Here is a 25,226-nt window from a genome sequence, read left to right as displayed (position 1 = left end):
TTTAATTTATCATAAAAGTTTCTTCCCACTGGCTTAGAATCATAATTAGGTAAGAAGCAGCACTTATATGAAGAACAAATTATAAAGGAAAATAGTTATTTTGTAATTTACTTAGTAACGCCTTTCTGTCATAACAAACTTACATTTACAGTTGGATAGTATTAGGGAACGCATATTTCATCTGCAAAACTAACTTTGTTTTTGAGTCTGACATAATTATTTGAAAATGTAAGCAAAGCTAATGTCTATTGTTATCATACCGAAGGACTTAAGATTATGGTTCAAATACATCCAATCCTGCCTCACTGTCCCAACAAATGTATTTGTTTCATTTGTTGTCGCATTTCTTTGTGTAGCCAGCAAGACCGTAAAGTGGCCAGCAGGCAGATAGCAGATAGCGTATCGCATTCTCTTGTACTCGTCTTTGGACCGCCGCCAACTTACGCGGCAAATGGTCAATATTCAATAGTAGCAGGCGAATAGATACAAGTGTGAGATACGAGTGTGATCGGGATTGAAACCTTGTCTGTTGTATGATAATAGCATAGACAGTCTCCTGTGTGTGTTTTCTATTGACGTTTAATTTAAACAATTAGCAAGCCGATTAAACTTGTTTTAATTTAGTTTGTGAAGTGTCATTACATGACTGAAGTAATCGCTTCAATTTAATCTCCAATACGATTATGAATAAACTATTTAATAAATTAATTTTGTAATTCTGGCATAGACCAGATTATACTTCGTATCTCTCCCGAAGATGATTACGTTTTACATGCAGCAGTACCTGGGATGATGCCGTCCTTATCACACTTTTAGAGAATATTTATTTAAAAATATAAGTTTTAAATATAATAAAGTACGTGTTTTGACTCCTCAGCACCGTAGTACATTCCGCGGTCCGCCATATTTCTTGTCATTACTTGTGTTGGTGTTCGTCCGACTCACACGTACTTTTTCAAGAAAAATAACTTAGCGTGAAAATGGGTAAAAGGAAACGATCAAGTAATGGTGATAATAGTGATATGGTGAAAAGTTTGTTAAGAAACCTCGTATGTACATAGACAACGACAAATTATAGTTTTATCTGATGATGATGAATCAGAAAAAAACATCGTTGTCTCCATCGTGCAGTCACTGCAGATTTGCAGACATACATACATACATATTTAAAACATTCTGGTAAGTTGTGAATCGTGTATTTTGAAATTGTTATGAAATAATGTGAATAATTTCTATTTTTTGTATTAAAAATGAATATTTTTAACTACCCTCCGTGGTAATACTTTGTGTCCCGACTTAATCGTGTGTGGATACTAAACTACACGTACAAAAATCGTGTTATATAAAATACATAAACATCCCGACGTAAATCGTGTGTGGATGATTTATTGCTTATCCCGGCGTATATCGTGTGTGGATACTAAACTACACGTACAAAAATCGTGTTATACAAAATACATAAACATCCCGACGTAAATCGTGTGTGGATGATTTATTGCTTATCCCGGCGTATATCGTGTGTGGATACTAAACTACACGTACAAAAATCGTGTTATACAAAATACATAAACATCCCGACGTAAATCGTGTGTGGATACTAAACTACACGTACAAAAATCGTGTTATACAAAATACATAAACATCCCGACGTAAATCGTGTGGATACTAAACTACACGCACAAAAATCGTGTTATACAAAATACATAAACATCCCGACGTATATCGTGTGTGGATAAGACGTTTTTAAACTGATTGCATTTTGCTTTGATTATTTTCCTAACGTATTATCTTATAACGTGGGTAGACGTATCAACACGTCGTAAAATAGTATAACATAATTATAAATATAATAATATACAATATACATGGGGTATTTATAATTTGTTACCCTATCAAATACAAAAATCTTTATTGTGAAGTATCACTAATAGAGCATACAATAATTACCTACCTACATCAGACGAAAATACCGGGTATTTTTCAAGTCAAAGCCTTTCAAAGACTTTCACAAGGATCTAGCAACAGGTTGGAAAATATTGATTAATGGATTTCCTACCTACAAATAAAAAAGACTTGATGAAACATTATTTACTTGCTAAAAATTGCGCATAATAATTACTTCAACAAAGGCAGCAATACAACTGAACATCTGATTCTGCTTCTGTTTGCTGTACGCATCCTTATTGCAACTGATTTCACCGAGCCTTCAATATGATTTGATGAGCTATGTCACAAATGGAATAATATTCAGTAAGGAATTATGAAAACCTTGAGCGATGCTGGCGGTTACTTTGTGACACTCAAGAGATATCATGAAAGAAATCAAAACGAATCTCTTGTTTGGGTCAGATTTATCAGACCACTCGAATCATCTATGACAAATATAATTCAGTAATACCAGCCCAGCACGTCTACAACTCATCAGACTTTAAACGCAAGGGGGGCATTGTGAGCGAGCGGCAGCCGCTGAGCAGCGAGTGAACCCCGGCCAGCCCAGCAGCCGCCGGCTCCGCCGCCGCCGCCTGCGCCGCGGGGCCGTCTCCGGTTAACCCGAGACCCGACTATCATCAACCGAATCGGAGATGATAATTTTCTTCAGCAGATAGGCACCAAGATGCTAGTAGCTGGTAGACTTAAATACTACTAAAATAAATGGCTTACCTAACATAACAAAATAAAATGATACTACTATTTTGTCCTGGATCAGGGTTATAAATTTCGATTTTATACTTAACCATGCCAAGTTGGAGTACCCCAATGTAGGTCACATATTACACCTGAGGGGAGTAGTAGGTATATTCGACAACTGTACAAAAGCCAAATTGTAGACATAGATTTATTCTAAATTTAAAGGAATTAAATAAATTAATTAATATTAACTATTTTAAAATACAATAATACCACTGACTTTACATTATTAATTAGATAACAATATTTATTTTATTATGTGAAAACCTTAGATTTGAAAGACTCCTATCTTTTATTACCAATTGCTGAAAATGGATGAATTTGACTTCGTTTGTCATGGAACTCCAAGCACTTTAATATTCAGTTGTTTGAATTTCTTCGTGATCGATCGTTTTTGTCTTACATCCGCACGGTGCCTTTTGTCTTTATAAAATTATTAAAACCAGTTTTACACTTTTTGCAATCACTCGGCCATCTATCTGTACCAATACCTGTACCAATTTTTATGTATTGGAACGGTCAGAATGCTGGAATAATATTCAAACAACGGGAGATTTATAAGAGCAACTAGGGTAGGAGGACAAAATAATTTTTATCCAATCAAAATAATAATGTTACCTATATTTATAAAATTTACATTTTTAATACGATAGAAATGAATTTAACTTAACAAAAGTGCAAGACACTAGTAATGCTAAAAACTACAAAAAATATCATTCGATTAATTTGCTTCATTCTTGGGGTTATTGACCTCAGCGTGCCCCGCCGTTAAAATTACGGCTGGATGTACACGAAGTTACCGGGAAAAACATCTTGGCACTCAATTACTCAAATAACTACAATAAACATTATAATGCATCTGCCAAGTATTTAAAACATAATTTAGCATAGTGGAGACTGGAGAGATTACATTGACACAGCACATCATGTACCGTGCAATCAAATGATTTGTTTTGATGCCTCAACCACTGGTCAACCTCAACCGCAATCGCGCAACGTGTAACAGCCATTGGAAATTGGTCCCAGTTACAGTTCCTTTTACATTTAAATACCCTGGAATTGCTCGCTGCACTCTATGATCTTGAAACATTTGCATCTCACCTACTTATTAAGAATAGACAATGCAACGGTTATTGCATACAGCACACAAATTTTAATAATATTGCTCGAGAGTTACGAGTATGGAATTGGTGTGGTTGGGTGTGAAAACGTGGTCACAGATTTCGAATCTAGTCAATCAAATATAGACACGTACTATGAATTTAGCAGACTACGCATTTACATAAATTACATTACCTTTTGGTATTCCAGAATTCGTCTTATTTGCAAGTACATTTACTATTCAAAATCACCAATGTTCTACGAATGCATCTTGGGAGTTAGACCCTATTTCCGAAGTTATTGATACTTTCACATTTAATGTAACTCTGTAAAGTTTTATACAAAAAAAAAAAAAAAAAAAAATAGTAGTACCATTCTGACCTACTACCGTGGTACCTATTGTGGTCAAAGCTCCTCGTTTCAAAAGTCATACGTTTTGAACCTAACAAAATTCTGTTGTGTTCGCCCTTCAGAGTTGATCATCCTCTCCATGCGGATTTAACCCTGATGGTCGGCAACTTATCAGGCAATCGCTGTTGAGGCGGGACGCACCTACTAATTCTCTGGATATGTTAATGACATCTTTCTCACATAGTACATACTAATATTATACAATATACTTAAAGTCTAAAATCATGGTTGTAAATCAAATTCAGCTCATTTATTGGAATACTCAACGGACAAATTCAATTATTCTGGTGTTAGTTACAGTACAGTACTCTCAATGGTTACCGTTTGACTTTATCTATACTGTTATATCAGGATATTACTACTAATGACTGTATCAAAAGTTTTCTCAAAAGCGTGTTTCGCCTCAGACCGCCTAAATATGACACTACTTGGTATTAAATTATCATTTCCCTAAAAAAAAAAAAAAAAAAAGTGTATACCTCTTCTAGTTCTGGTTTCTGCACAGATATGAATACTCCGAGTTTATCTAATAATATTACTAATAATATTTTATTGTATCCAGACTAAATATAAATTAAAGTAGGTAGATGAAATTGATGAAAACATTAAAACCGGACTCGATTAATTTTAACAACCATTTATTATTGTACCTATATATTATTACCGTACATTATGGAAAACCTTGTACTATGCCCAGTATTGCCCAGCCGCAACACTTAAATCTTACATTGACAGGACTATTGGTATACGCACAGATGATAATCTTTTTGTCAGTTACCAAAAACCACTTAAAAAGTGGTAACTCAGTGGAACTTCAAATTTGATAATATCGATTTTTATAGCACTCATAATACCCGCCATTCGGGCTTCGTCTGCGTCCACCGGACTGGCGTTAATTTAATAATAATAATAAATAATTTAAAATTTGTAAGTCATTCGTAAGGTTTGCAAGCTAGTGGACCTAATCTTGTCAAGTAGGCATTTCTTAAATATTAGACTAGAAACTTACTTAATTTAACTTTTTGTGTGATTGTGATTTTGTTAACTGTTCGTTTCAAAACCATCATTAATTATTACGAAAGTAAACAATGTTTTGTTTATATACTAAAATACCTTGAACAAGTTAATAGTTTCTACGGTTGTAATTTTTTCGATGCTCTAAACATCTGCATGTAAAACGTAATCATCTTCGGGAGAGATACGAAGTATAATTAAGAATCAAACGAACTTACCTGTGATGTTTGATATCTAATTATACGAGTGTCTTGACCGAAGATGATTACAGTCCCACCTCACCCGAGAATAATTACCCTTAACCGATCGAAAAAATTTGCTCTAAAATAATGACAAGAAATATGGCGGACCGCGGAATGTACTACGGTGCTGAGGAGTCAAAACACGTACTTTATTATATTTAAAACTTATATTTTTAAATAAATATTCTCTAAAAGTGTGATAAGGACGGCATCATCCCAGGTACTGCTGCATGTAAAACGTAATCATCTTCGGTCAAGACACTCGTATAATTAGATATCAAACATCACAGGTAAGTTCGTTTGATTCTTAATTATAGTGTATACCTACTCGTACAAAATTTGGAAGTTTGTAAAATTTACGGAGCAGCAAATTTTTTTTTTAGTAATCGTAGCTTTAACTACCTACGTATTTTCATAGAACTCAGTAGAAAATAATTTAAAACTTTTAACTCACTGTACATTATTTAACTTGTAGTAAAAAACAGCTAAGTTAAAAACTTCCTTATTTCAGAACTAACTTTTATTTAATTCACGGCTAATTAATAAAAGTTTCTGAAGTAATGTATTCCATTACTTTAATCGATTTGTTGTTAATGGTTAAAAAAAGCTTTAGTGCCTTTCAAAAGTCATATTACAACTGTACAGTGACGCACATTTGACATTTTTGTCGCAAAATAGCACTTAATCCAACGACTTAAGATGCTACTGGGTAGCTTGATGTGCTGTCGGTACCTATAATTGCGTGTTGAAGCGGTCACGATAAAGTCAAACAATTCTTATTAAATTCGACGGCAGAAATTATTTATTTACTCCACTCTCGTGAGGCGAGTTATGGTTTTTGTATTTTTCTACGAAGCCGTTTGTTGTATTTGTTTTTTTTAACTAGGTACGAACATGCCACATAAGTATTATGCCAATAAGTTAAATAATAACCTACGTAATTCAATGCTCCACTTCCACAATTGTCCTAACCTCAAACACATCTGTTTAATTATTTATGCTTATACATACGAGCTATTCATATTCAATTGTTATTTGTTTGTTCATTTGTTACACCTTAATAAACCATTAAATAAATTGTAATAAAATAGGTATTACAAAAGGTTAGGAAACCTATTTTGAACTTGACATTTTGTATCGATTAGATTAGCACAATGTATAAAACAACATTCAATAATTATAATTCAACATTTAATTGATAATGCCATGAATTCTATTTCTAAATAGGCATAGCTATTTTTTCGTGAGCGGACTCATCGCGATATATGCGTAGGTTTGATTAAATTACTACGGTCTATCATTTATAACGATTAAACGCAGTTTTAAGTCTTTGTAAAATAGAGTACATTATTAATAGATAGTTGCTTAAGTAGTGCCTAAGTAAAGTCAACGTAAAATAGTACCTAAAGTTGCCAAAAAGTTAATAATACAACCTGAATCTCAAGTTCTATAAACTCATAATTACATCAAAGAAACGTCTATGAAGTTAGTACATGAGGTTCTGGTTTTTAAAATTAGGTGTCTAGACGACATTATTGAGACTTTCTTGAGAATAACTTCATGAACTGCTTTATCTGATTTAAAAATTCTTGTTAAATCATGAGTGAGTGAGCTAAATTATGTAAGTCCTTTTAGTCTGTGGAATGGACTGTCGTCTGCGGTGTTTCCGGACGGATACGACCTGCAAGCTTTCAAGAGGAGAGCGTATCTTTATCTTAAAGGCCGGCAACGAACCTGTAACGCCCCTGGGTCTGCGGGTGTCTATGGGCGACGGTAATCACTTACCATCAGGTGATCCGTCTGCTCGTTTGCCTCCTATCACATAAAAAAAAAAAAAAAAAGTCACAACAACAACAACAATCATGTATGTCCTATGTCATTAGGCGATCGTAGGTCTTATAATTTTAGATTTATGTTCATTATACTCATTTATTCTAAACACTATTCTTTTCTATACAGCGTAATCCAAAATGACGAAGAATAATAATATTGAAAGTACCGCATTCATATCAAAACTTTTTTGTTATATTTCAGCGATTCCATATACACATAACTATGTAAATAAATAACTTTTATGTTACATTGGTATCACACTAATCAATATTTTGTATAGTGTAGTTAGATTTCTAACATTTATAGGTAATACAAGCTTTTTAATTCAGCTGTTTTGTAGCAAAGGTTTTGCTAGATCCAAAGCGCTGATTACAGTGATTTCTCATACCGACTGTAATTTTGTCCACTGAACTCGGTAGTTTCATGTAAATTGGCCCGTTTTCAATACACTGGGCAGTGCCGTGCACACGGCCGTCTAATTTGAAGGTACCCAAAGTGTTATTTTAGTCTGAAATCGACATCTAGATGGAGTTTGTTTAGTTTTGCTTCTGTTCAGAAAACTGGCAGAATTTTAATTGAAGTCAATATCGTTCAAAACGTACGTAAGTAAGTTTTATGAAATTAAGTAACATTACCGTTACTATGTCCACATAGCGTAGATGTTATAGATTTTTCTACCTCAAATTACTTTTACTTGAAGATTAGCTCAAAAAATGTTTTCTAAAAGTGTAAGATATGAATTTTAAACGAAACACATTTTAACTAAAGCTCTAATTAATGAAGTGCCTACTAATTTCTAATATCTTGTAATAGTGTAATAAGCTTACACTATAATAAAAGCCGCTGAATTTTGATAAGTAGTTCTTTTTCAAAAAATGATTTTATAATGGGTAAGGTTTAAAAATACTTATTATGATATTTATTTAGCTTTCAGTGTTGCTCTTGTAACAAAACTTGTTCGAATTAATGAGCTCGTACGCCTCCGTAAACATGGCCGAGGAAGCCTAATCATAATAAATGAATGTTCTTTATAGAGCTAATCAAATAATGTTGTTTTTATTGCCAAGGAGTACGAATATTAGCAAAGATTGTCCTCTAACCATCATCCATCACCTTGATACAATATTGCTGATGTTGAGAAGAAGAAAGATTTAGAGTATGCGCACACCGTTGATTTTTAGTTGGCCGATAGTTGTGCCCGATTTTAATTTGTATGAAGAATCGGCCAAATTGAATCGGCGTAGTGTGCGCACTCCCATACATGCCCATACTGATCAACCATACCATACCCACCAACCACCAATCCAATATAATCCACAATATAAACCAAGCCATAATGTTTGTTTGTTTGTGTCAAATAAGCTTCGAAACTACCGATTTGAAAATTATTTCACCATTAGAATCATATACGAGTATTATTGCTTATGAATACAGGTGGTACGAAGTTTGCCAGGTCAGCTAGTTTTCTAAGCCTACATTGTCATCTAAACATAATCTACGCTATTTTATTTTATTTTATTTTATTTAGGATAACAAACAATTGTACAATTCAGATATGCTATGATATAATTTTGCTGATTTTCTAAGGCTGAGTTGCACCATCTTACTTTAACTTTAACAAACGTCAAAAACATGTCAAACTCTATACAAAAAACACCGGTTATTGTTATAGTTACGGTCAAAGTAAGTTGGTGCTACTCAGCCTTAGATGGCATTGACTACCGTCAAACAAACCATCAACTCAACGCCTTGTCTATTTTCGCTGATTTTCTAATGCCGTTATGCGAATGTTCAAGTATTGATCTAAATTTGTAATAGGCTCGGTTTAAGAAACTCCATTTGAAGGAAGGTTCGACCCACTTTCAAGTCTATGAATGAAACGCTCGTTTCAAACGCTATTTCAATCACTCCACTACGCCAAAGTTATTGGTCTTTCACCCGAACCACAATCGTCATTCGTACGTAAATTAATGCTACTTTATACATAATATTGTGGATTAGTTTGTTCCACAAAACGTTTATAAACATATTATGTATTAAACATTTTTGTAGGTGTAGGTGTACAATTGTAAAGAAAGCACCTATGACTAGACCAATACACTATATTTGTGTAATACCTATACAAGTATACAAATGTTTGTATTGTATGGGAATTAAACCTGCGACCTCTATTTTTAGGACTGATGTCCTAAATAAAACACATTTTATAATGTAGAGTCACGTCATTCTAAAAACAAATACAAATATTTTTTATTACGATTACAGTAGTACAGATTCAAAGATCATATCTAATTCAGTTCACATACTGTACTTGGATAAAGCAGTTCTTCTTAGGTCAGTTCCCAAACGTATTCGTGTAAATTAGATATTAATAAATTCTGTACCTCCAGGCAGGCATACCCCTGTGAACCTGACGACCTGGTGAAGATTGCGGGAAGCCTCTGCAGCACAGGACAAGTCGTTGTGGAAATCCTTTGTGTAGATCTTTGTCTAAAGCCTGGTCCGTGAGCACGTAGAATTTTGTCCAATGACGTGCTCATCGTGCTCACGGACCAGGCTTTACCAGTGGATATCTTTCAGCGAAAGCACATGATGCGTTGCTGCGCCGCACCGCAAAGTATTCGTCGTATAGCGCGGCGTGGCGCTGCACCGCTCGCACTCGTGTGCCCGCCACAGTAAGGCCCTTTTCACATGTCCTGGTTGCCGGCTAACCGGCGCCGGGTACCCGGTGGTGAAGTGTATGGGCATGGTACGTAGCTTTCACATGTACCGGCGTAATTAATCCGGCATGCCCATACACTTCACCACCGCGTACCCGGCGCCGGTTAGCCGGCAACCGGGAGATGTGAAAAGGGCCTAACGCCACAGTTCTACGTAAAGGTGCTGATATAGACTTGAGCATTCACTTGTAACAGAACATCGAGCATTCGCCGTTTTTATATTTGTCGAACTGAACAACCAGCTGAGCCAAGCATAGAGCCAAACATTGCTATGAATGTTTTCATGAGCATTCTAGTGAACGCTCTAAAATAACAATAACTAATTATTTTACAACACACTGGAGCTGGAGAGCAACAGGGTTGCAGGGAGGGTTGTCGCAGAGCGGCGGGGCGCGGAACGATGACCGAAGCTTGGCTCGCCAATTAGCTCGAAGCAATGCTCGCTTGAATGCTCGCCAGAACGCTAGCTAAAATGTTCTCATATTTTAATGCTCAAGTTTATCAGCACCTTAAGACGACGCAGCGACACCGCTCCGGCGTTGCACCGCCACCGCAACGCATCCTGTGCTTTGGCTCTTTCTGTTCTTATAGTAAGTGGTACTTACAATGAACAACTAGCATGACTCGTTTGCTGACTGAAGGCGGCACACCGTTGCTAGCGATGCAAAGGTATGCTCCCATGTGTAGTCGAGACACCTTTACCAGGTGTAGGACGGCGCCGCTCACCGACGTATCTGAAAAAAAAATGGTTTATATACCAGGGTCTAAGGTACCTAGAGTAAGGTAAATAGAGACGGTCCATTTGGGGCTTGCTAACTTATCACGAATGATGAAAGATCGAATGACATACTCGTAGTATGCTCTAGCTTGTAGTTTAATCTAATTAATACACTGTAATGCTAATGCGATGAATAATTATTTTGATCACAAAATAAAAACCGGTGCATTAGTAGCTAGCTACTTTTAGGAAAAGAGTGTTACAAATAATATAAAAATATCAATTACAAATGATTATCTAGGCTCCTATCAACAAATTCATTGAAACCTGATTTTTACAAGTTTTTTTTAAAACTTTCGGACAAGTCTTACAAAATACTTGCAATAAACCTACTGCATAAAAGCATAATTTTAAATTACGATTTTCCTTACGGGAAGTTCACGTTTCCTTTTGAATTATTTTAACCATAATATTTGTAGTCATCCCACACAATGTCAGGACCTTTGTTGTTCTTACTTAATTTATGATAATGAGCTTCCTTAATTGTCAGAAAGCTTATTTTGTTAAATTCTATTACGGGACGTCAAAGGGAGAAGTCATTCGTAATAATTGACTCGTATCCGAGTGGTGTCAATATTTAGGTGTGAAAGTAACTTTATATAGATTTATTGTTGTATTTTTAGCACGACGGAAAAAGTTAAGTAATTGTGCTCTACTTGATTATTTAAAGCATCTCACTTTGTTACTATTTTTACCAGTCGTGTGGGTTGTGTCGAGTCACTGTGTCAAATTTTCACAGCCGCTATTTACGTCTGATCTACCTATAATGATCATGAGTGTTAGGTAATGTTAATTATATTAAGCAAATTATAAATAATTATTGTCTTTTTCCTAGGTCAAATTATACCTGCTAAAATTGATTTTTTTTTAACCTAACAATATTTCATCAAGTCCTTGGCCCACCTCAAAATAAAAAAAGCAATTGAGAGCCCGAGATCTGCCTTTATCTGTAGGTAGTTGTATGGTTTCGTTGCCTCGAATTCATACGAACCAACCGAAGTTAACACCAATTACCTACTTTGCCCTCACAAAAGATCAAAGGAAATTCAAATTCCGAGGTGTGGCTTCTTCAATAACTGACATGTGAGTCGATGAGTTTTCTATTATAGTAAGTAGGTTGTTACCGCGGAATCTAGGTAATGTTCATCGACTTCTTGACTTCGAGAACTGATTTTGCATATATTTAATTAACTAACTAATATTAACTTCATAATAATTTCCGGCATGTTCATTATTCATGCTAGTGGTATTGATAAGAAAAAAGAAATCAGTTAATTTTCAGGTTTGCAACATGACATAGACTGTGTAGGTTCTATGCTGAGCCAAAAGGATAAATAGAGACAAAATTACTCGTGTCAAAAGAAAGATAAAACTTTTGTGGAGTAGTTAAGTCAATTGTTAAGCTTGTCAGGCTATTCCATATTCTATTTTTTTTTGTTATTTTTCATACCATTTAAAAATTACAGAAAGTTATTTTCAACGGTGAATCAGCAGACCAGAAAAATCGAGATGAAATTTTCGCCAGAAAATGCAAACCACAATACACTCTCAGTCCAAAATAATAACTTACTATGTTTGTCACTAAAGTTGCTCGTGGGCAAGAGGTCACCGGCCTCCTTCCTTCAGACCACGCTGGGCGTGGGCACGCCGTGGGCAGCGCATCTCAGCGTCATGTTAGCACCTTTGCGAGCCACCTGGTCGCTGCTTGTGGAGTTACTTACTAAGTATGTGTTTTGTCACCCGTCATTCGCTCTACACTGGAGGGAAGTCAAACTCTAACTTTGCACTCCTCTTATTATGTTCTCCTGATTAATTTCGTTGCGGGTCCAATGACAGTTTAAATTTCTCCCGGGACAAACTTGATCTTTACTGGTTGGGTTTTTATTGGCGGTCAAGCTGTAGATCCTTGCTACACAGGAGTTGCAGCGGTGCAGGGAACGTGAGTTGGGAATAGTCCTGTAACTTACTATATGTGTCACTAAAGTTGCTCGTGGGCAAGAGGTCACCGGCCTCCTTCCTCCAGACCACGCTGGGCGTGGGCACGCCGTGGGCAGCGCATCTCAGCGTCACGTTGGCACCTTCGCGAGCCACCTGGTCGCTGCTTGTGGCGTATATTAACAACTTACTATGTGTGTCACTAAAGTTGCTCGTGGGCAAGAGGTCACCGGCCTCCTTCCTCCAGACCACGCTGGGCGTGGGCACGCCGTGGGCAGCGCATGTCAGCGTCACGTTAGCACCTTCGCGAGCCACCTGGTCGCTGCTTGTGGAGTTACTTACTAAGTATGTGTTTTGTCACCCGTCATTCGCTCTACACTGGAGGGAAGTCAAACTCTAACTTTGCACTCCTCTTATTATGTTCTCCTGATTAATTTCCTTGCGGGTCCAATGACAGCTTAAATTTCCCCCGGGACAAACTTGGCCTTTACTGGTTGGGTTTTTATAGGCCGTCAAGCTGTAGATCCTGGCTACACAGGAGTTGCAGCGGTGCAGGGAACGTGAGTTGGGAATAGTCCTGTAACTTACTATGTGTGTCACTAAAGTTGCTCGTGGGCAAGAGGTCACCGGCCTCCTTCCTCCAGACCACGCTGGGCGTGGGCACGCCGTGGGCAGCGCATCTCAGCGTCACGTTGGCACCTTCGCGAGCCACCTGGTCGCTGCTTGTGTCGTATATTAGTAACTTACTATGTGTGTCACTAAAGTTGCTCGTGGGCAAGAGGTCACCGGCCTCCTTCCTCCAGACCACGCTGGGCGTGGGCACGCCGTGGGCAGCGCATCTCAGCGTCACGTTGGCACCTTCGCGAGCCACCTGGTCGCTGCTTGTGGGGTAGTCCAGAATATCTGGTGGCACTGCGACAGGAAAAGGGAATTAAAGTAAGTCACACAAAAAAACTTACTCATAATTGCCTGCTATTTACGAGTAACACAGTAACAGTTTGTTTTATTAATTCTGTGTCAGTCTTATTTAAAAGCATAATTTAGAGCTATTTATTAGAAGGATGACATCTTGTTTGTCATTTAATTATACCTAAGCCTAGACGTAGACCACCGACATTTAATGGGCAAATAGCTTTGCCCGATTCTAATTTGTGTGTAAAAAAGAATCGGCTGATACCAAATCAATGTACCTACTTAATGTGCGCACTTTCATACATGTTCGTACTGATTAACAGCCCGACCCAACTATCGGCCAACTAAAATTCGATGGTCTGCGCTGCAGCTAAAGGTTAACCAGGCTATCCTTTTACTCAATCATACATATCCCGTTACTTGAAAGTAGAGTGCCGCTCATTTATGATATTTGCAATAAAAAGTAGGTAAACGTTCCCAAAATACATTTGAATCTCCATGCATAATAGAAGAACGTGGTACAAAAACCATTTAAAAATTTACAACAAGCGGCGAGAAAGTTATCCGAACAATAAATAATTAATGAAGATCGCAAACTGTTGGTAACAGTTTCTAAATCCACTGAAATTTTATAAATGTAAAAATATTTCGCTGATAATTTGCCACATTTGCAAGGCAAAACAGTGAATTCCATAAAATGATCGTACTTTTATGTCTGAAGGTTTTACTAATCGAGATCGCTACTAAGTAATAGGAAGCCTATAATTATTATTATGATTTGCCATTTTTCCTTTCTGTAACTTATCTTCTCTGATCTGTGATGCACAATTTTAATAGATTAATAGCATTCTTCAATAGTTACTGAAGGACAGTTAGAAAGTTGAATATTCACTTTAAGATAAAACAATCCACAACACATTGGATTTGACCATAGGTACATTTTTGTTAGAAAAGATCAATCATAAGATACCACAGGTGTATATTTTGAAGTGTCGTTGTTGCCTACTAAAAATAGGTACCATAACTTCCTTGTTGAATTGCGTTAAGCATTTGACATTTCTTAATGCCCTCCCTGCTCAAGGTTAACTTCAATCATTAACTCTGTGCCATGCTTGAAGGCCAGCCATTAAGCCCCCTTAAAAATAATAGTCTCAAAACTTTCCACCGATTTCGGCGACGGTTCCACACCTGTATCTTTATTTCAATAATGAAAATACAGTTAATGGAATAAAAGTTGAATACAATAAATAGATCGAGAAAAACACAATTAACTTCTAAAACAGCTTGTAACTTGACTCTATCAATAAATGTGCTTAGTTGTTATAGTGATAACAAAGCTTTTCTTGGTAGATTAAACAATGATCAATATCACCATCGTGATCTTTCATTCACCGGCAAAGAAGAAGTGAATGATTAGGTACGAGTACATGTTTGATAAAAGTTTTATCAATGTATGTGATGTTTGAAACCGGATGAAATAAATATTTTATGCTAACTGCGGCTGGAGTTTCATCATGTCCGGTTGGTCTTTGTTTCCGTTTTGCTTTGAACACAAAATGTCTGTAACTTTCTGTACATAATAAACCCTCGTTTCACTTTATAGCACCGACAAATGACGACAAAAAGTCGTGTTAAAAAAAATTGTGCCGTGGTTTATCGAAAAAGTGAACTAGTTATGAGACACCTACACAAAATTTAAACGCACTTACAAGTTTTTATTTAGCTCTTGATCCGGAGTCTATCACTGTGTAATCAAATGTTACAAATTAAATTGGATTCACATTTTGATATTCAATTCAGTTGTTTGAACGCTTGTATAAGTGGGGTGGCAATGCAGTACTTGATTGTTTGCAATGGAATGCAACGATTTTTATGAAAAAATATTTTATAACTTTACTAGTTTTATCACCGAATATTTTTGCTTGTAGAGGGAGAATTGCGCCACGTCGGGATATGGTAACAATTTTTGCGTTATTTTACTTCTTTCATTTTCCCTGTTGCTATGAAATATTTCAATAGGTAGGTATCCCATATCGCTGCATCGTATCAGTTGACATTTTGGTAAAAACTACGGCATTTTTCATGAAAACTATCATGAGTGAAATGTAGCTCATTTTAAATTATTAATCCTTAATAATGTCAATGTTGTACTGTGTAGACGATTAGCAAGTTCAGCTAAACATTGTGGGTCTTAATGGGTTGTAATAAAGGCAAGTTTGCAACAAAAATGTAGAGTGCCGTGCTGTCTATGTATTTAAATAGTAGATTTTTTCTATTGGCTGAGTGTCTCAAAAAAATTACAACGTAATAGGTACACTTGTATATTATTAGGTATGAGAGTATTGAACAAAACTCACCTACGACATCTAAATAAGCAGTCTGACTCTTCATAGGGTCAGTGTTCAGCTGGCACATGTACCAGCCGCGGTCAGACTGTCTGACGTCATGGATGTGGAGGAACCAGACCCTCCGGTCGCTGTGGTTGACCGCGATCCGGTGGTTCTTGGTGATGACGTGGCTGGCGATCGTCAGGATCGTCTGCGTGTCCACGCGTAGCCACGCCACCTGTGGAAAGATCACATTACAGTCCGTGGCATTTATCTATACTAGACTATACTATCTGTACTAATACTAATATAATAATATAAATGCGAAAGTAACTCTGTCTGTCTGTCTGTCTCTCTTTCACGCCTAAACCACTGAACAGATTTTGTTGAAATTTGGCATAGAGATAGTTTGAGTCCCGGGAAAGGACATAGGATAGTTTTTTATCCCGGTTTTTGAAACAGGAACGCGCGCGATAAAGTTTTTCTGTGACAGACAAAATTCTACGCGGGTGAAGCCGCGGGCGGAAAGCTAGTTACAAATAAATAAACAATAGGTTTCAATTATTTGTCCGTCAGATAGATAAATTAGAAAATATTTGACTCGTATTTTTTATTTTCTTTCATTAAATGATAACAGTGCCACATTGAGTTGAAATGGAGCGTTACGTCACGCCTGTGTAGAATTTTTACTTAGAAGTGACGTCACGCGACATTTCAACTCAATATAATACTGTAATTATTCGATTATTAAAAAAATAAAAAATACGTGTCCAATATTTTTTTATTGTCTGCCTGACGGACTAAATACAATTTATATTTCATTACCCAGTCATCCATGACTCCATATTAAAAGAACTTGGCATCAGACAGCGCCTATCAACCACGGTTCAGTCACGCATTTTAACCTTCTTCGGCCATGTATCTCGGCGCAGTAATGACTCCATAGAGCGTCTCGTAGTGCAGGGAAAAGTTGAGGGCACCAGACCACGTGGTAGATCACCAATGAGATGGACGGACCAGATCAAGGCCGCAACTAAGTGCTCGGTTAGCGAAAGTACCCGGAAAGCTGCAGTCCGCGAGGAATGGCGCCGTATTACGAGGAACATCACTCTGAATCGTGATTCAAAATGATGACCACAACCACTCTGACAAGAGTGTACCGACTGAGAAGACCCAGTCATCATCTCAATTCTAAATCTACACTAAACTCACTTGTTCCCAAAAAGTCGCACCGAAACGAGTAACACTTACTCGTTGGGAAAAAAAAAATCCATGAAGTCACGCCGTTACTTGTCAGTAACACTGTACCTTACTGTAACTTATATTCGTCTTCGCACGACTTCGTGGATGAAACGGTCTATAACAGTGTGACTGATGGGAATATGTGGGCGTAAAATAATACAATTTGTCTCTCGTTTAGAATCCTACGAAAGTTGATTTTCCTAGGAATTTTATAAATTTGCGGTTCTTGTTATTTTCCGGTGACATATCCATTGTCTGGTACCCATAGTATCTACACGCATTGCTTAGTTTGGGACTAGATAGAGCAATTTAAAATAAGGGGCAGATTTTTTTATTTTAGTGTTTTATAGATTGGATTCTCAATAATAGAAACAATGGTGAAATAATTACTTCGATAGCATAGAAACTCCCCGAGTTATTCCATTGTCCAAGCATTTATTTGCACAGTTTACCTAACATATTTAGGTTGTGGGAAAAATAACGTCCTTTTCATAACTACTACAGCTGCCACAAAATTAAATAATAAGTAAGTACTTACAAAAAGAAGTAAGTAACAACAACAACAAATTGTTTTAATATTGTTTACAAAAAAAAAAGAAAGAAAAATGAACTAACTATTTAAATTAGGTACCTATAATTAAAAATCATTTTTCTCCGTAGATAGAAGTAAAAGTAATCGACTTTTAAAGAGTTTAAAAAACTGAGAGGGGATCAGCGAAGTTGGCAAACTTCTGGTAAATTAACAACAAATTAAATCAGGACGAAGGCTTGAATAGTACTGAGATGAATCCGTTATCGAGGTAGTGAGAAATAAGAATAAAATACTTTTAATTTATTCAATTTCAATGCCTCAGTCGGCAACCATTGCACAGATGGAGTATTTTGTGCTCTGATAGTGTTTTGTTTCTTCCTAAATCATTTTAATTCTAACTTATCTAGGTATTTACGCATTGTGATTGGGACTAGGTCGTGTTAAATGTTATACTCGTAATAGCGTGGTAAAACCAATTCTACTGTTAGGACATAGGTAATAATTTACAATATTGTAGGTTAACACTTGATAAGATCAAAGCCAGAATTATAACCCTAAGTGTGGATCAATCGGAGGATTGGACATTGTGTTGAGCATAATAGGCTATAAGCCTAATACCAATTAGCACATTTATTGCTTCGATTACTATAAATTTAAATTATCACTATTCCCGTCCTATTCTATTTTTGTCTCTAGGTACTATTTTCTATTTTCCAAATAATCATATCAATGGAATTATTTTGTAGCTGATTAATTATTTTCCAAAAGTCCCGAATATGCAATTGACATTTAGCTTTGCGTGAAAATCGGATTAGGCTGGACATTTTCATATTTTGGAACGTGAATAATTTTTCCAGTGTAACCTACCTATATTGTATAGGTTACACTGGAAAAAATCGGAAAATAGAAAATAGTACCTAGATACAACGATAAACGAAATTTTTAATTTTATCGATTAATCATCATCAATAATATAAATTTTGCACTGGATTAAATATTTTACTTAAGACTTTTATGCTTGTCTTGTTCCTTTATGTTGATTCTAATGACACATTTTATTTTAAATTCATCTACATCGATAACAACATCGAAAGCAATGCCACCACACTAGTCAATACTAACCCTGTACGAGCCGAGGTCATTGACGACACAAGTGAATACCGCCTCTCTTCCCAATGACACGGTCAAGTTGTTCAGGCTGTCTTCAAAGCGGGGAACTTCTGTAACAATGACAGGGTTTATTTTTGGATGGTCTTCATTTGAAGGGTTATTTTCAATCATCCGCATTACACGTTTGGGGGACAAACAAAGAGACTTTCTTTTGTTTCTATTCAAAAGTTTGACAATATTTTTGATTGCAAATTCAAAAGAAAAATTCACAAGACTATCGCCCGTATTCACAAACATTACTATGAGGTCTCACAGTTCATATGGACGCACAGGGTGACTGACACACGAACCAAACACAGAGCTCTATTCAAGGCTGTGCGTTCAATTTGCTGCTTCACTTAAGCAAGCATCAAATCAAATCAAATCAAATCAAATCAAATCAAATCAAATCAAATCAAATCAAATCAAATCAAATCAAATCAAATCAAATCAAATCAAATCAAATCAAATCAAATATAATTTATTTGCATTAAATAGGGTTTCACAAAGTGGGTGTTATTACATTTTTAAGTTATTGTACTTATGCCTATTTAGCCATACTTAATTACAGCATGCAAATTTTAAATTTTGTCCTACATTAATTAATTAAAATTATAATTTATTTTATTATAATGTCTTATTTTTAAGAAAATCTCCTATGGAGTAAAAACATTCCTCTATTAGCCACTTCCTCAACTCCATTCGAAATCTATTAAAAGGGAGTAACTTTATTCTCTCAGGAATCTTGTTAAATATTTTAATGGCCATCACATAACCATTATTATTAAACCGGATCGTTTTTGGTAAAATTTCTAAAGTAAGCTTGTTGGGGTTTCTCAAACTTTGGCTCGTTTTGTCTTTTGACTGTTGAAACAAGTGTATATTTTGTTTTACAAATTTTCCCATTTCTAATATATAGATACACGGAAGCGGCAAAATGTTCAACGACTTAAAGAAAGGTCTACAAGAAACGTCCGGTGCTATGTTACAAATGGCTCGTATGCATCTTTTTTGTGCAACAAATACTTTATTTATATTGGTACCGTTACCCCAGGTTATGATCCCATACCTAATCGCAGATTCTACATAAGCGAAGTATGCGGTGATAGCCGTCTTTTTACTTGCTATTTTTGTCAGGCGGTATAGAGCAAACACAAACTTATTTACTCTTTCGAAGACACTATCTATTTGGTCTTTCCATGTGAATTTTGTATCCATGATGATACCCAAGAACTTCACACTGTTAGCGCACGTTATATTTTCGCCCATTATATTAAAATTAATAGATTGATTTATAAAATTATTGAAATTAATTATATTTGTTTTATTAAGATTGATTTGTAAATTATTTTTATTTAGCCAATTTATTATAGATGTCATGGTATTAACTATGTCGGTTTTGTGTTTTTCGAGTGTACAGTCTTTTTCACTGGAAACAATAAGTGAAATGTCGTCAGCAAATAATGTGAATTTATATTTTGAAATATTAATAATGTCGTTTATGTACAAGAGAAACAATAATGGACCAAGAATACTTCCTTGGGGTACTCCATTTCTGTTATATGTGAAGCAGGATCTGTAGGTCTGTGTAGTGTGTCTAACGTTCACCTGTTCTATTTCGACGCATTGCAATCTGTTTTCCAAGTATGACTTTAGCCAATCGTGAGCAGGTCCTCTTATTCCATTGACCTCCAATTTGTCAAGTAATTGTTTATGTGAGACTCGATCAAATGCTTTTGACATGTCAAGGAAAATTACCGATGTATATTTTTTGTCATTAACATTTTTTAAAATATCATCAACCAAGCCAAAGACTGCCTGTATTGTTGATTTATTTTTTTGGAAACCAAACTGGTTTTTATTGATCACATTAAATTTCTTGAAAAAGGACGTAATTTGTTCATGAACAACCTTTTCAAAAACTTTGGAAAATATTGAAATTAATGTCACGGGTCTGAAATTGTCAATGTTAATGTTATCACCCTTTTTTTTAATTGGTTTTACAATTGCCATTTTTAGTTTTTCTGGGAAGATTCCATGCTCCATTGACAGATTAACTAAATGCGTTAGCAGAGGACTTAATTCCTCTTTGCACGATTTCAAAACTTTTGTACAAATGGAATCGTATCCTTCTGATGGTGTATTATTTAGTGACATAATTATTCTTTCCATATATTTACTATTTACTGGTGTGAGAAAAAGTGAGTTATGAAAATCAGCTTTGCTACATGTATTTTCTGGCTTTCCGTGTATTTTGTTTATATCAATGAAATATGTGTTAAATTTTGATGCAATTTCTATCGGCGTTTGTGAATACGGGCGTAAGTAAGTATACCTAGGTAGGTACACTTACCTACCTAGGTATACTTACTTACGCCTGACCCACTGGTCTCACGCAATTTTATTATCATTTGCTTGACTTAAGTTTCATCTGAATTCAGACGTAAATATTTGAATATGTCTTAAAAGCTATTTTTTGGTAAGGCTTGTTACATGTTTACGACGATTAAGATATTTTGTGACGACGTAATAGAATAACATCAAAGATAATATTGAAAATTAAATATGTCTTTTATTTCAATATGTTGGAACTTCTACTTCGACATATTTTACGAGGTTGATAACCTATTCATTTATTGGTTCACAAATCAAAAGCACTGTGGGGCTTAAAAACACAGTAAACATTTAGTTACAAAATTTAGACGAACTACTAGTTCGCTAGTGGCAGCAATAACAAACAGCTTGCAATGTATACAGGCTAATTACCAGCTGGAGAAATATTTACGTTCAGTTTAATCGTTGATGCGATGCTACTGAGCTGTAATGTAACTACAACATGCTTATAAATATAAATTATACAGGATGACTTTGAAATCATTGGCATCCTTTTAATATAAGACTCTACTTATGATACATAGTGCATTCCCCAAATATGAGACAAATCCAATAAGATTTTTTGTCATTATTTTTACTCTAATCTATTTGTATAAGTGTGCTCTTAAAAAGAGTTTAAAACTATTGTACAGTCAACAGCACATCAGCCTATACATTTTGTTGCAAAATAACACTTAATACATCGAAATAAAATGCCACAGTATTAAAATTGATGTGCTGTCGTCTGTACAAGATTTTAAATATTGAAATTTTAACTCATTGGATTTGTCTCATATTTGGGGAATGTACTATGTATCCTTATTTTAAAAGTAGAGCCTTATTTGAAAAGGATGCCAACGATTTCAAAGTCACCCTGTATAACTTACATGCGATGTATGTGAAATGCTATGATTTATTATTCGCATAAGCAAGTATTGAACATTTTTAGCTTCTAACTACCTGCTCATCAATGTATGAGATGCTGAAAATCTTTTTCTCTTGTTGAGTGGATCCCATCAGTTACGACGTACAAGACTGATTGAGCGAGTTACTTGCTAAGATATCAATTTCAGGACTGAGCTTTTATATCCGGGTCTAATGCGCCCCAAAAGTAACCGCCCGAAACCGCATGTTCACACGTACATCTAAGCATTTATTGTGCCTAGCGCAAATTTGCTTGCGGGTCGCAATATCCAACCGAACGATCCCAAGGGAGCTATCTTGTTTTATTTGCTGAGCCGATAATGAACGTTTTTTTTCTCTCTGTTTACTCGCAACAGTCAATATACTAAGGTGTAATAAAGGCCAACGTTTAGTAGCCTTTCCTGTTCTGCCCTCCACTTGGCACTGAAATTTTACTGTCGCATAATGTAATCAAATGGTGCATGTGTACACTTAACGGTACCGAATAAAAACCCATCTTAGCCAAGTGAAGATAAAGTCGAAGTTGGATTGCTAAAAAAAGGAATAGTACAGATTTAACAAAATAAACAATAGATAACGGTATTGATCGCCAATAAAATGTTAGGCAACTTTTATGACCGTAACAGTTTTGCGATTTTAATTATACGAGTGGGCAGAAAAGAAACTAAAAGGTTCTCAAGAACAAAAGTAAGTTTAATATTACATAACGGTTCAGATAAATTGATGGATTAATATTATATCCTCACTGAATAAGAATCTTACTCGTAAAATAAATCAGACTCTTTAAAAAAGATATAATATGAATCAATTTTAAGACTCTCAAAAGATAAAAAAAAAAATGATTTCATTTTTGAGTTTTCATTTTTTGTCTCTAGTTTATATGAGGTGGACGAATAATTCATTTAGCAGTTGCAGTAGAAATAAAAATATAATTGCTTAACAATCATAACAATGTATGGGAGAATTGTTTTTAAATATCAGGCTTCAAAGGATGATCTTTATCGTTTTGCGGGTTAAAGTAGGCGTGAACCTCCAGAGAGGATTTATGCTTGAATGTGCCTCCTTCGAACGGTAAAAGAAAGTTTTTAATGTTTTATGTCAGTACTTCGAGCCACTGCGGACATAATCTTTTTATGTGAGCTGGGGAATTAAAACGATTGCTTTTTTGCCGAAAAATTTATAGTCGACAGCATATCATAGCATCATTTATTTCAGCTGTGTTCATAATTTATGCATATTATAGTGATGATGTGGCTAAATATGTGGAACTATTATACAATTAGGTACCTAAGATTCTAAATGAAGATGCCATGGATACCTTACTCAATGCAAATAAATTATTCTTGATTCGCGATACAATATTTTTCCAATATGACACTTACTACAACTAAATACATAAAATGCCACAGTGTTACGTTTCAACTAACTACACAATGATCTTTACAAACAATATCAACCAAAACCACGATTAAATATTAATTAAGAGGCAAGAAATATGACCGCGTATTCCGGTAAATTTCCAGTTAATCCAAAGCGTTTGAAATATCATGATATAACTAAAGCTTAAGGGGACTTAGCTTCTGATCCCCGCGAATTCGCCAGCAGTTTGGGGAAACTGATAGTATAACTACCTAGCTGTTTAAAGTACTAGATTGGGAATTTAGATTGTTATGGATGGACGAATTGGTACCAGAACTTTGTAGAGTTGTTTATTGGTATTCAATGCGATAGTTATTAATTTGTTGTGTCTTTGTATTGAATTGGACCAAATAATTTGATAATTTCGCTAAGAGCATGATGGGTGAGGAGAATAATCGCTATGGTTTTCGTTATTTTTATGGTCTTAGTATTTACAGGTCTAAGAAAAACTTCTGATATCCCCGTAGGGGGATGCTAAGACTGACATCTTTAGTTTTATGTTGTGAGCTTTCACTATTTAATAAAAAAAATATTTTAAGCGACTGATCTTTTTTAACTGGAACCGTGTCCATCACCAATTTTTTTTAATATTTTCTCTTCCAGCAACTGGACCCACTATCAATTTGCATAAAAGATCTATTATTTAGAATAACTTCTCTACGTATGTAAAAAGTTTGTCCTTTTCCTCTGAAATTGCGGAATCATGTTACTTATTCGGTAACACTCTTAGATCAGGTTGTTTCTAGGCGACCTTCCACTACAGACAGTAGGTGTATAGGTTTACTATTTCCCAGAAGATAAATTCGGCTCACAGTGTGTTTGCTTTTCTATAATATATCATAGCGAACCCTCTAAAGCTTGTCTTGATCTAGGGCCTATGCTATCATTTTATCTCAGCTATTTTTAACGTAGATCCTTCTTACTCGCATCACTTTATTTTTAAAAGCAATTTGACAACCCTGTACTACATTTTCCTGGGGGTTTAGATTTTGAAAAGTTAATTACTTACCTAGCAGAACCTAGCAAAGGTTCAAGGGTATCCTTAACAAATAGAAGAGAGCTAAAATACTGGCTATTTAGGTTCCTCTGATAATGAATTGTTCCCTCTAATTTAACTTTCTCGTAACAAACGAGTAGGTAATTGACTAAACAGATCTTTCTAAATTATTGTGTAATTATAACTTGGTTGTTGTGGCAAGCCTGAAAGTGTCTATTCATGTTGATTAAATTATTCAATAGAATCAGAAAGATTAGTGAATCTTCCGAGAAGATTGTTTTTATCCGCTTCCAATAAACTTAGAACATTATTACTTTTTTAATTGATTATTTTCTATTTTGGAAGTATAAGATGTTCGAGAATTTTTAATTATGCCTAGTCTCTCATAGATTTTCGCCCGTATTCACAAACGATACTTGCTTAAGTGAAGCAGCAAATCGAACGTACAGCGTTGAATAGAGCTCTGTGATTGGTTCATGTGTCTCCCTGTGCGTCCACGCGCACTGTGAGACCTCATAGTAATGTTTGTGAATACGGGCGATAGTCAGTTTTATAGGTAGGACATCCAGGGTCAACCTAGGAAATTTCCCAAAGGTAACACGATAGATTTTTTTAGTGGTAAATCGAAT

General features: G+C 35.6%; 1 protein-coding gene across 1 annotated transcript in view; it reads right to left on the bottom strand.

Moving 5' to 3' along the window:
- Positions 1-25,226, bottom strand: part of LOC135076894 (lachesin-like) — a 47,330-nt gene that overhangs the window by 4,746 nt on the left and 17,358 nt on the right. The window contains exons 3-6 of the mRNA XM_063971406.1: positions 18,858-18,955; positions 15,992-16,199; positions 13,466-13,634; positions 10,615-10,730 (exon numbers count right to left, since the gene is read on the bottom strand). Coding sequence (XP_063827476.1) covers positions 10,615-10,730; positions 13,466-13,634; positions 15,992-16,199; positions 18,858-18,955 — 591 coding nt within the window. The remainder of the gene's footprint in view (positions 1-10,614; positions 10,731-13,465; positions 13,635-15,991; positions 16,200-18,857; positions 18,956-25,226) is intronic.

Source organism: Ostrinia nubilalis, chromosome 12 (assembly GCF_963855985.1).
Source record: "Ostrinia nubilalis chromosome 12, ilOstNubi1.1, whole genome shotgun sequence".
Classification (NCBI taxonomy): Eukaryota; Metazoa; Arthropoda; class Insecta; order Lepidoptera; family Crambidae; genus Ostrinia; species Ostrinia nubilalis.
This window is presented reverse-complemented; position numbering and strand designations above follow the sequence as displayed.